This window comes from Poecilia reticulata, chromosome 8, assembly GCF_904066995.2.
Source record: "Poecilia reticulata chromosome 8, P_reticulata-male-v2, whole genome shotgun sequence".
NCBI classification, from domain to species: domain Eukaryota; kingdom Metazoa; phylum Chordata; class Actinopteri; order Cyprinodontiformes; family Poeciliidae; genus Poecilia; species Poecilia reticulata.
In genome coordinates this window covers 13689086-13702610 of record NC_088837.1, presented here as the reverse complement: position 1 = coordinate 13702610, position 13525 = coordinate 13689086, and the positions used below count along the sequence as shown (strand labels likewise).

Here is a 13525-nt window from a genome sequence, read left to right as displayed (position 1 = left end):
TCATTTTGAACCATCATAAGATAGATGAATATATAAGAAGATAGATTTTTTTTTTTATTAATTAAAAATGTTGAAAAGCATGAATTGTTTTTCTTTTGTTTCACTCATAGAATCATTGGACTTTATGGTTGCTACCAGATAAAATAAGAAATAACACAAAGGGTGTGGACACTTAAACCAGTAATACTATATCTTCAAAACTTTCCTTCTTTCTTTCTTTTTTTTTTTTTTTTTTATTATTCCTCTTTCCACCTTCGTAACTCAACCCACATTGCAAAATCACTCGTAATCTTTTGCTAGTCCAGCAGGAACTGACCTAAGGTGGTGTTGATCAGAACCTAATCCTTCCACAGGGCCCCTCAAAAAGAGCGTTTTTCATTAGACACCATCCCACTTCAGCTGCACAGCATTAGCTCCGGAATGCATGCACCTCCAAAACACTGAGGCGCCATTTTGGCTCCATATGGCACACAGAACCGAGAATACTGATGTGGTAGAAATCCTAAAAAAAATAAAATAAAAAAAGTGCCTCCAGCTTTTCTTCTTTAGGTGCTTGAAAACTGTTTTGTTGCAAACACTCAGTTTATCTCTTTCTCTTGCATCTTTTTGTGTGCGTAAGGAAAAACAAGCCACAGTTGTCGAGCAATCTGGAGAGGATTCAAAGCAATGTAGCCGTGTGTTGAACTCTGACTGATAACGCTACCAACTGTGTGCTAGTTTCACTTTTTATAAGCGAGATTAATGAGTTCTCCCTCCTTTTTTGGCAGCTAAAAGAGGATGCTTCTAAAAAAAAAATCCTCGGCAAAGGTTTGACCATTTTATTCCCTCCCCCGCCTTTTGTACTTTCTAATCTTTCTCCAAGTTTGACTTCAGATGAAGGAAGAAAATTTTTCTCTTTGTCGCTGCACCCATAGGACTGAAGTCAGTCAGGCCTCAGATCCATATTGACTCGAACGCCCCGTTTTGTAAGCTAAAAATTTCTCAGTCTTTTGATGCCAACAGAAATGCTATCCTATGCAGTCCACTTTGCTCTTAGAAGTAGAAGCAGGGCAGCTTTTCCCTCCACCTCCTTTTTTCCTAAACACATCTTCAAGATTTTGATGGAGAAAAAAAAAGAAAGGAGAAATCCATTAAATCCATGAATGGATTCTCATCAAAGACGCACAAGTTTAAGGGATAGGCAGTGGAGAGAAAAGGGCTGGATGGTTGTGGTGGATCTTATTGGGAGTATACTGTCAAAGCTGCTGGAATGAAATAATGAGAACCAGAAGAATCAGAGGAAATAAGACCAGACCGAGAGATAGTCCTGCACATTTGATCTGCGCCGGAAAGAAAGCGGAGAGGGAAAACTGATGGCGGCAGGCAGAGGGAAAGTTGCGACACTATTGAAGTTTATCTTTGTTGGTGTGTATCCGAGTGTGTGCGCGCATATGTTCTGGGGTGAGAATGAGTACACACAACCTCAGACCTCTCAATCACCCATGCTGCAATGAAGGGACTGTGAGACTGCCTCTGTGCCTGATAAAAACGCCTCATCTCTAGGCTACAGTGAGCAAGAATCCTGCCTTTCACCCACACCACCTCCTTATCTAACTTTCTTTCTCTGCTCCACACCTCCACCCTTCATCTGTATGTCTTCCCCTATATCCTCACCACCCCCTTTAAGTTGTGGCAAAGCTCAGAACATCAGGTGGTTGTCAGAAGCTGGTCTTCACCACAAATCTGAGCTAGGCAGTTTGGAGGCAATTCTCATCTTGTACAAATGCATAAATTCGCACTTTGCATACTTTCCGTGGCACATTAAGGAGAGTAGATGTTTGCAGTAAGTGTCTCAGAGTTTTGCTGGTAGACTAAAACTTCTTTGTGCAACACAACAGTACAATTTGTGTTCACACTGGAGAGGTGAGATAATGTGAGACAAAAGATCAAGAGGCTTCAGGTTTGAGGAAATGAATAACGTCTGGAACCGTGAGTTCATATTTACTTTTAGTCTGGAGAGGATGGCTCTTTGAACTGCCAGAGGAGATTAGATGGAAGAAGAAAAAAAAAAATCTCTGAGATGTTTGCGTATGACTTTGTGTGTGTTCGTGTCAATGCAAGCCTGCGTGCTTGTGAGTATTCATCGAGCGCATGTGTCGCACTAATAGTTACCTAAAAAGAACCCCAATTTTCATGGAATTTAATTGCCGATACGTCGCCTTGAATATTTGCAAGTATTGCGCGCAGTGACAGGTGACAGAAATAATCATGGGAACAGTTTCTGATTCAACCTGAAATGTGAGAAAATGTGTCTGTGCCTAATTTTACTTGAGATCAAGGGCATTTCGGAATTTCATTAAAAAGAAACAAAGTCACCTGTTGGCAAAACGTCAGCAAAGGACAAAGTCGGGGGGTTTTTTTGGCTTTGAGTAGCCAAACCTTACTTTCTCTTTCTCACAGCCCAGTGTTGGCTTGCGGCAGGTATGAAATCTTAATGGTATGAAAACCTTGAATAATAACACTATGGTTTCACACTGGATCTAATTGGTGTAAATCAGAGAAGTACCAGCCGTTCTTACTGTTGCTAAGTCTCACTAATGAGATGCCATCTCAGAATTACAGCAGTTCTGTTGCCATAATTTTTTTTTCTACTTTGGTTTAATGCTTACTAGTGTCCTTTGTGATGTATCCCATGGGAAAGAAGAATTTAGTCTCATTGTGACATGACCCACACCATTTTTACTCTAAATAGGAAAAGTTTAAAAGCGTCATCCTTGAAGCTGGTTTGTTTTCTTCCACATGTTATCATATCCTTGTGGAACAAGAGCTCTGTGCTTCAGGCAGAGAGGGCTTTTTAAGAAGTCTGACATACTTTTCACCACCGCTTGTGATTTTGGTTTTATTCTACCGTTAACTTCCTGCAGACATAAAACTTTTACATCTATTTCAGATTAAATGTGTTTCAACATTAGACTAAAGCATGTGTGCCTTCTGTGCATAATACCTAGTGATTTTTAGGTTATTTGTGTGGAAGATGTATATTTAAAAATTTGTGTTTTAGAATTTTGAAGTGAAGAACAAAGTTTTTAACCATAGAAAGCTGGATGAGCGGATTGCAGCAAGTTCTTGGTTTATCGACTTGGACAGAGATTTTAAAACATCCTGTTGGCTGTTTGCTTCAGGGAAACCGTTTGTTTATGGCTTTTGTTCTAAGTGACCTGAGATGCCTCAGCTTTCACACAGTTTTCCATGAGTGCATCCACAACTCTCTGACACTTTCTTTTAATGCGGTCTGACAGATTGGATTTTAATGTGCTTTGAACATTTTGGGTTTTTGTGCATATTTAGACCGGCGCACGTTTGATCAGACCACCCAAGATAGTTTGAGTGCTGATTTTCAGATGAGAACAAACAGTTCTATTAAGATGTTGGAATCTGTGACTTTCTCCTCCAAATTTAATACATATTTTGGTACAACTTAGCTCATAACTGCCTCTTTTGTTTGTTGTCTTTCACAGTAATGTGATGATTGATATCACTTTGCCTTATGATAATGTTGTAGAATGCCTAATGTATCACTAAATCCTGAATTCAAATCAATTCTTCCACTTAAAAAAAATAGATTTTTATATTGCCATAAACATCTTATAAGTGAGGCTTTGTGTCCTTATGCTAGGCCAGCATGGGCATGATGTTCACCACACTTCATTCAGTGCTGAATAAATTAAAAAAATAAGATTAAATTCTTAAAGGTATTACTGTAATAATAAATACGGCTTGGCACAGCAAAGTCTTCAAAGATGATACACCCATATTTTTATGCCATCACTCAGAAGAAGTGGTTGCATTTTTATAAGTAAATCCTGCTCATTATGAGCCTCCAGTAGCTCGTTCTACTTTGATCTGAGAAAACAACACAAATATGGGCATTATTGTGAAGTAGAACCTCCTTTTGTTTGCTTCTTTTGGTTCTATACTCTGTATCTTGGTCTGGATCAAATGTAAAGGTCAGGACCGTTAAGGAGTTGATTCCATTACGTTACACTGAACCTTTATCCCTGGAGAGCACAATTAGCCTGAACTCTTGATCTTGTGTTTTTACTGCCATACAGAACCGTGAGAGACTGGCTTCTCTTCAGTGAATAAAAATATAACCAATAATTGTTTGCAATGGGTACTCTTAGAAATTTGTCAAATTACTCCAAACTCCCTATGAAAGTGTAAACTGGCAAGTGTTGACAATATTTTCTTTATGGCCCCAGAAAACTCATACTTACTGAAAAAGGGTTCTTGACGTAGAAACCTAAAAGTTTCCTAGAGCTCTTTCTATGGACTTTCTCACAAAGTCTCTAAAACTGCGCCTACCCCATTTACATATGTCTGTGTCACACTGTTTATTGTCTTAAACGCTAACATGTCTTTGTAGTGACAAGTCAGGATCCGGAATCTTAAACTAAAGTGATGTTTATGTCATTAACATCCAAATTAATCCATTCAGCTTTGATCCTGACCCCCCCTGAGACATTCACTCCTTCAGCCAGAAGGTGGTGGTACGAGGTTGTTGTCATTGTCGTCATAGGTATGTCTTTGCCACAGCTGACTTAATAGTTTGGTCCCCTGCCATTTGGAGATACACCAAATCATATTATTCAGTCGGTCATGGATTAGACGAAGAGGAGAAAAACATTGGCTGGGGGATGATCAAAGAGGGCCCACATTCAGCTTACCCTGACAGACTTACTGCGAGACAATAAAACAGAGGAGGCAAAGCGAGGAATCTGATTTCGGGGCGTAAATGTTATTCTCTTTCTTTAAGGGCATCCAGATTAGTAGGTCTTTATGTCTAAATGTATGTTGCGTTGTGTATATTTGTACATGTACGCATGCTCAGGCCTACGTCAGCCTGTTTGTCTGTTCGGTGCGCCAAAACAGCCCAACGGCAGAGAAAAAGAAAGGGTGAAGTAGAGAGTGAGTCAGCCAGCAGATGAAAGAGTCAGAGTAAAAGCTCTGCTGTCCCAAAAAAAACGAAAAAAAAAACATTACAGCTCCCTTGCTCACTTTTTGAAGTCATCCAAGAGGAGGGAGGGAAGCGACACACTTTCTCAATCGCATTAAGACATGGCGTCAGGCAGCTCCCATCATGTTGCACGCTACAGATTACACTTTGGTTTGAAGTGGAGTTTTAACTGGGACATGATGCTTTTTTTTTTTTTTTTTGCGTTGACTTCCAAATTCCTCTCAAATGCAGCCTGCATCTGAACATCAGGACTGTTAGTGATCAAAGCCGGGATGGGGATATAAATGGATAGAAAGTGAGGTCGACCTGCTCTGAAAACCAGATACCCTGAATATCATCAGGCTCGAGTCGACGTTCATTGGCTGTCTGAATAAAAAAATACTGCATACGGTTTACCAGAAAGCCTGACTGTGACATATTTTTAAACGTCTGACCACCTGCTTGAGTTTAAACATCTGATTCAGCAGCATTTAATGCATCTATAATACTTTCTCCCTTGACCTCGTAGTGCGGGTTAGATTTCACCTCCTATTCACTCTGATGGAAATGGGTTTAATTGGTTTTCTGACAAGAAGTAACTCTGTGTAATCACTGAACATTCCCTACGTGTTGGAGCATTTGATGTATGTTTATCCGTGTACGCCTGCTTGCGTTCGTGATGCATTATTTCTGTACTCTGCACGATGAAGCACTGACACTGAGCAGCATGCATGAAGCAAATCACTACTGACAGGCATTGATGGCAAACTGTGAAATGCAAAATAAAGCCTCTTGTCATTACAGCACCAACTCCCCTCACTTGCACAGAGTCTCAAAGATGCGCGGGCAAAGACGGCGATGATTACAGACAAACGAGTAAATAACATCTCCCCAGCTCTCCCTCGCAAGCAGATTGAAGTCAAATCGTTACGAGAGACATGTGCGGCGAACAGAGAGCCGTTTTCAGCTCTTACAAACACAGCTGCCACTGGAAAAGCTTGGTGGAGCACAGAAAATTACCTTTTTAAGCCTGACTTTTTTTTTTTTATGGTTTTACAGAGACTAACAACATAAATCAAATCTCTAGTATACAACATGCAGCTTGTTGTGACCAGGGTGAAACAACACCAATTAAGAATGTGTTTTATGACACATTGTGGCCTTTTTGACTGTGTGAATAAAACTGGGTTGTAAATAAAACCGAATGAAATTAGGGAACCTTTGGCAGCAGAACCGCAATGATCAAGAACTTTTAAGGTGCATTTCTATGAGTTATTGGAAGGATTATGTGCGAATATGCAGACATTTTATAGTTTGGCAGAAATTCAGCATTGAAGCATGAGTTTCCAGGTGTGAAAATGACCTTAAACCTTGGTGATCAGCTTTGTGTATTATGCAGGTGCGTATGCAATAGAACCCATCAGTGTTTCGTGACAGGGGTCAGCCTTTTATAATCCCAGCCGAATATGTTCACATACTCGAAACCACTAAACATTTCCTGGAGAAACAAGATTTAGCTGGTTTTAGATCTTTATGCAGTTAAACAACAAAAGCACAGATGTACTTGATTGCATCCACATTATTAATATCACAAAACGTGGTAACCCTTTTTTTGAATTTGATCATTTTAAAAGGTGACATGTTTCCTGGAGAGTAAATTGCCCTCATCCTGAGGTATAGTTTTATTACTGTCAGTGTGAAACTTATTAATCAGTAATCTGAACTTGTAGTAATTAGTACTATTGTTATCTTTAGACAATGCCCCAGGTATTGGCGCACTTGATGACAACATGTCAAGGAACAACAATGAACCAGTTTTGCCTGTTCTCTGCTGCAGAATGCTGTGTAGCTGCATGATTGTAAACCTGCAGAGCACAATCTTTGCAGAAAAAGTCTGGCTTTTAGTTCTCTATCAACAGGGATTAAACACATGTGACTGAGCTGATTGCTTAGGAGTTTAGATCCTTTCCACCTCCTTTGGTAGCTGGTTTGAGTGAGCAAGATTTTTTTTCCCATCCTTACACTGTTGAGTTCTTCAATATGCCGTGTTGTACATGTAAATGGTTAATGTTAATTGTTCTGTATATGTCACAAAGATAGCAATGATGCATGTAAAATGAAGACGTGCTCAAAATATTGCGTTAATATTTTTGGTTCCTTGCGAGGCTACAGATGAAAAATAGCCTTTATAATTAACAGTGACACATTTTTAATGTGCAATGTCCCTTTTGAAATACAAAAACAACAGTAAGTAAGCATAATGCATCTGTCTTAAAGCTTTCTTTTTTAAATAAAATTTCAATACCCTTACAAGATCAGAAAACTGGTGCAAATTCCTGGTCAAGACCACACAGTTCAGTAAAAATGTTGTAATTACAGAGTTAATCTTTAAAATCAGTCTTTATAGGTTTTGCAGCTCCAGCACAAGATAAACTCAATTAAAAAGCTGCTATTGTCACCTAGAGTGAGTATAGCTATCTTTTTTTTTTAGTGTCTCCTACTTGACATATGGATCATGTTTTGCTCCTGTTGACTTTTGTCCTTATACCAATCAGTTTGTTGAACTGATAACTTAATTATTTTTAGTTTGCTTTGATATGTTTTGCCTGGTATACAATTTTGCAAGTGGCACACATACAGATTTCAAGGCAATTAAAATTTCTAAAAAAAAAATGGCTGAGAGTGTAGATGAACCAAAATGACAGGGAGTAAAACGGATCGATAGTTGAGTTTGGTCTGGAGCTCTGATTGTTTGCGGGTGTCTGAGATTGGATTGAGACATCCTTATAGTTTACATGCCAGAATGTCTGCTAATGTCAGGTTTCCTCTGGACCTGAGAATTAACAAGAAGTATTTTTAATCTGTAACTCACTTTCATATTGTAAACAAATCAATAAAGTATGTACAAATAAATATAAAAATTTGGGTGCTGATTAAGTTTAGGGTAGGGTTTCTTATGTTGTTTTTGAACAAGTGTGACAAAATTAACTTTTGCTCTGCCAGCCCTTTTGCTTTCCTTAGCTCTTTTTTTAAGGGACTTTCTGGGAGTAACTTGCGCACATAACGATTGTAATGAGATCACATCACGTATATTCTCTCTGTATATGGTTTTTAGTGCAATTTTCTGTACTTTAGTAGCATTTTCCGTAATATAAGGCCCTCTTATATTTTTAGAGTTTCTGTTATGTTTTTAGAGTTTATCTTTAAGTCACAGTAAAAACAAATGAATTAGAAATGAAAGATTAGACACATTTGTCAAAAAAAAAGCCAAGTAGAAGCAAAGTTTTTCTAGGTATACTTGTTTTTGTGTGTGTGTTTTTTTTTTTTCATAAAGTCAACCATCAGAGTCAACACTATAGAGAAATTCTTACCTGCTTTTAGCAGCGATTCAATGGAGTGTTCCTGGAATGCACACCTTGAGCGAGCCTTTTCTAAATGGCTATAGATCAAAGTCAGGCTCTCTGTTTGTCCATTATCTGTGTTTGAGCAACTGTGACTTGTGTGTCTTTAAGCGTGTCAGAGAAAGTTGTCACTCTGCCTTCTGCCACTCCTGTCCCAGTCTTTGTGTTACGTGTGTCCTTTTGTCTGCGTGTGTGTGTGTGTGTGTGTGTGTGTGTGTTTGGCCTGGCTCCCACTGCAGATTATTAATTAAGTTCTGGTAAGCGGTGCATGCCTTGCCTTCAGATCTACTTCCACTCTCTTTAACACGCACACACATCCACAAGGTATCTGTACACACACTCATACTTCAAAGCAGCTGCACTCCACACCGCTAGGATTAAGAGGCGATTGAAGAGCCTGATACAGCCTCAAAGTGCCTTCAGCACAAAAATGCCTTTGGCAGGGCACAGGTAGACTCTTTGAAAATTCTTACAGACTCGCACACATATGGCTGGGCTTTTAATTTAGCTTTGTTTTTCACAGTCCAGCCGGGTCTTTTTTTTTTTTCCTCACATGTTTCATCTACATCTCAGTCTACTTTCAGCCATTTCTTAATGTGTATTTCATGGCTCGGCTCTATAATGCTTGATGTTGTACAGTGCTTTCTGCTGCCTTCCCCTGGGTGACTGTAAGTAAAGGGAATAGTCTAGTAGCTGCCTCTTTATGTTTTTATGAAACATCTGAGACTGTTTGCGTGTCAGTATGGCAGTGTGTCTGTGAATGCGTTTAGATGTGAAGCCAAGTCATTTACAGTACAGCAAACATCTCATTAATTCACAACCAATTGTGGTGATGGTGAGGTATAACTTTGACTCCTCAGCCACTATTATGTCTCATCTTTCGGTGTAATTGAGGCAGCAGAGCTACTGTCTGAGTGAAACGGTTAAGAAATATTGTCTCCTGCCAAATTGTCTTACAAACTGACGACCCTGATTTTATTCAGTGAAGCTGTGGTGCTGCCACAGTCAAAGGAGACAACAAATGCATCAGATGTAAGGAATAAGAGCCCCATTTGCACCTCCCCTTTCCCACATGCACAGCTCCTTTTCTCCTCTTTTCTACACCCTTCTTTGTCCTCCGCGCTCTCATCAGGTGCAGCAGGGCCCCTGGGGACAAGCGGGGCCGCCACTCAAAGAGTCCTGGCGCGGGAAGACAGGTCCGTGTCCTTGGTGACGGCTCTGTGTATCCGTGGTGACAGGTGTGTCCGTTCAGAGCGGACGGCGGTGTTTGTCAGGAAGTGCTTGGATTGGGTGCAGAGGCCGAACGCAGCTTAGGTGTTGATGGCTGTGAGGGGTGTGTTCAATGGAGCAGTGTTTGCTCATGAATTGTCTGTCAGGGACTCTCAGGATAAGACAGAGTGTTTGTCTTAAAATTGAAAGAAGCCATAAATTAGTAGTGATTTAAAGAAATGTTATAGCTTTTTTATATCAGTTAACAAATAAATCAAAAGATGCATTTGCCTTTGTTTTTCAATGCTGATAATAAGCCATTTTATTACACATTTTGCTGGTATAAACAAGCCTTTAATGATGCACCATCTATAGCCATAACATCTTATCAATGTAAAAATTGGATTGTTTCTTTAACAAAAAAGGAATATATCAAATCAGTATATGGCCTTTATTAGAAACATAAAAAATGGACAGAGTGAGTACTCTTACCGTCCTTTTTGAAACAATTGTAAACTTGGCTTTAGGGGATTTACCAAGCCTCGGCTGTCATAGTCAGCAGCCAGCAAACTGAGGTGACCACGGGTGTTGTTTTTTAGCATAAAGTTTCAGAAGGAAGGTCATGGTTTTTACTTTTTATGACTGACCTGTCTTTATAAAACTATTATTCACGGATTGTATTATTAAATTAAATCAATAACTCCTCAGTGACTGATATTCTGCACTTTATGAACTCGAGCTCAAACTGAAGATTTTCCTATTTTTTGTTTCTTCTTGCTTTGCTCACATAGATGCTTTAATTTAGAGGACCAAACATAACATTACTTTTCTACTTTCCCATTTGCCTTGTTTGTTTCATGTTATTTATTTTTTTTCTTTTCTTGATTTTGGACATTGAAATCTGTACTCTTAACATGAACTACAGACATAACTGCAAAGGAAATGGGACAATAATGACGTCTGCCCCTTTAAATAAGAGTTAGAAATCTCAATTCTACAATTATGTACCTTCTTTTCTTATATCATTGTAAACAACTTGATGGTTGGCAGAAGACCAGCACTCGGTTGACATCAATTCACTGTGGTGAGTCCTGAAGCTTTTCTCGATCATCCCTTTCTTTTTCCCCTCAGTGGTTAATTGGCAGCAACATTTAATTCACCCCTCCAACACCCCCTTTCTTGTTAAGTGATGGATTGTTGGTCGGAGATCAAAAGGGACTGGTGCCCTCTGGGCACCATGACCGTCACTACCTTCTGGCACGCATAGGCGTTAAGGCTGGAGCGCTGCCAAGGGGCCACAGGGACACACTGCCAACAGACAGAGGTCAACACTAGTGTGTGTGTGTGTGTGTGTGTGTGTGTGTGTGTGTGTGTGTGTGTGTGTGTGTGTGTGTGTGTGTGTGTGTGTGTGTGTGTGTGTGTGTGTGTGTGTGTGTGTGTGTGTGTGTGTGTGTGTGTGTGTGTGTGTGTGTGTGCGTGTGTGAGAGAGAGGGTTGGTTGGGAGGGTGATGTGCCTCTGTGCACTTCCTAACAGAAGATTGAATTTCACCTCTCAGTTGTGTCTCTTTGTGTCCCTCCATCCACCTGTCTGCATATCTCTTTCTCACACCCGTCTCTCTCTTCTTTCTTGTTGCAGACCAACAGCAGGTTGAAGCAGATTGAGAAGGAGTACAATCAGAAGCTTGCCAAGTCTGCCCAGGTAATCAGTTTCTTTTCTCCCGCCTTATTCTGCCCCTTCTTTCATTTAATATTTACCTTTTCCACCCAACTTTGTCACAGAACTCACTGCTGGGAGGTGGCAGAAGGGGAATGTGAGGAATTTTTACCTGCAGCATTTGCCCCTCTGGCCTCAAGGAAAAGCAAAATGTTCAAAAGTTTAAAAAAGAAAAAAAAAATCCACTCACCTACAAAAGTAGCTTAAATTATATAAAATTTTCATTCAAGAATTTGGTAGAAAACTGAGATATTTCTTCATAAATGTAATTATTCGTACTACTGGGTAAATAAATTGTTGGTTTTCAGTTTATTCATCCTCTTACAAGAAATTCACATAATGGAGATGTTCTTTGAAAATATAGCACTGATCATATAAGCCCGATTTTCCTCACTCCTTTGTTTTTCGTCTGTCATGACGACAGTTCATAGTCTCTCTGTGACCATTAGCATCTTGCACACTATTAACGCTGCTAGAATGAAGTGCAGTGAGGCCTCATCCAACAGGCTAAATATACTCTTGGCATGCAAAGAATGAATTCCTGACACTTGGAACAACTAACAAATATTTCTCTGCAGACATTCCTTTGTGGCATGGTTACTGCTTAGACCTAAACAGTGATGATGATGTATTTCAAATATTCTTCCAAGTTACTTTATTTAAAGTAGCCACACTTCAGGATATCTGGGGATTCAACAGGCTAAAGTGAGCTACACAGTGTTTCAGGATATAATTTAACTTTATTTGCAAGTGATTTTTACTCCTGTGAGATTCATCAGAACAAGTTCAGCCCATTTGTTCTCCCATACTGCTAGCTAAGACGGGGGTTTTGGTGTAGCTCAATTGATGATGGAGTCCCTTTTATCCTAAATAGCTCTGATTGTGGTTGTAGTTCATTTTTGTGTCTGGGAAATTACTCGTTCATCGAGATGCTCATTTCTAAGTTTTATGTGTTATCTGATCTAGTCCCTATCTGAGTTCTATCTGCAATGCTATTTTCTGACCACCAGAAGGCACTCTCACAGAATCCAAATTAAATTTGACCAATTTAGCATCAGACCAGACCTCATATCCATTCAGTTGCTATTTGACCAGTTGTGAGGTCAGACAAAAAGTTTCTGCTCTTTTTGTCTATCATAATCAAAAGGCAAACAATAATGAATAAACTTACTGAATGGAAAAGACTGCACAAAAAAACATATATGGGTTGAACTTTTTTACAGGGACCATGAGGACATCGATGCCATCGTGTGGTTAGCATTGCTAGTTAGCCTGACATCGATTTCCATGTGGGGAAATATGCCCTCAAGAATCTAGATTACCAGCTCAACCAAGATGAAAATATAGGAATTACGGTTTTCTTTTAAAAAGCTACTTACAGTTTTTTGTGTTTCTGTTATTTTTAAACACCTTGCTGAGACAAAAAATAAAATAAAATCTTCTTTCTGCAGTAAGATCCACGCTGCCAGTCGGGGCAGATGAAGTTGAAAATCACCAGTTGATGATTCTGAATTTTTCCAGGTGTAAAAGATTTATGCATGCCAGTTTGTCATGTAGTGTTTTGTGTGTTGGTGAAAGAAAGCAGTAGAAAAACTGTATCCAAAACTCAGAAAAACTTGACCATTTGAATCCTTTACTACCTTGAACCTCTGCTGTTATCGAAACCACATTGGAGAAAACAAGAGCGGCCCATTTCTCCACGTTCTAGCCCAGGGCTACGGTGGCTCAAGGTTGCTGTAGCCGCCTTATTCCTGCAACATTTTGCAGTGCTTTCTTTATATCGGCAGAGCCTCCATACTTGATCACACCAAACATCTGTTTAAGTCTTTTTCTCTCTTTCTTATATTTTTATAGTGTTCCTTGTCCTCTGATCCCCGTTTACTGCATCTCTTCACCTTTATTCCCCTCCTGTCGACTTGAACCTGCACTTGTTTTTCGGAGCCATGTGTTTGCCATTAGGACATGTCACCTCAGCCCATTTAAATCCGGGGTAATTCTTCTCTCCAAGCAGAACTATTGCTTCCTTTAAAAAATTTCCATTCAGCAAAAATGCTTTGGGAAGTTCAAGCACTTTTCCCTTCACCGGCTTAAAGATCTAAAACACCATTAAGTACTGTTTACACAACAGAAGAAAAAGGTTTTCTTCATGATTATGTCGAGCTAAAATATTACAATCATTTGACCATAATTGCACCTTGTTCCTCAAAGAGAGTATTCAAAAGGGGT

General features: G+C 39.5%; 1 protein-coding gene across 4 annotated transcripts in view; it reads left to right on the top strand.

Annotated features, from left to right (window-relative positions):
* Window positions 1–13525, top strand: part of cep112 (centrosomal protein 112) — a 111389-nt gene that overhangs the window by 71084 nt on the left and 26780 nt on the right. For all 4 annotated transcript variants that reach the window (XR_014088627.1, XM_081609977.1, XM_081609975.1 and 1 more), the window contains one exon: window positions 11222–11284. Coding sequence is in view for 3 of the 4 variants with exons in the window: in XM_081609977.1 (XP_081466103.1) it covers window positions 11222–11284 (63 nt within the window). In the remaining variant the exon portion in view is untranslated. The remainder of the gene's footprint in view (window positions 1–11221; window positions 11285–13525) is intronic.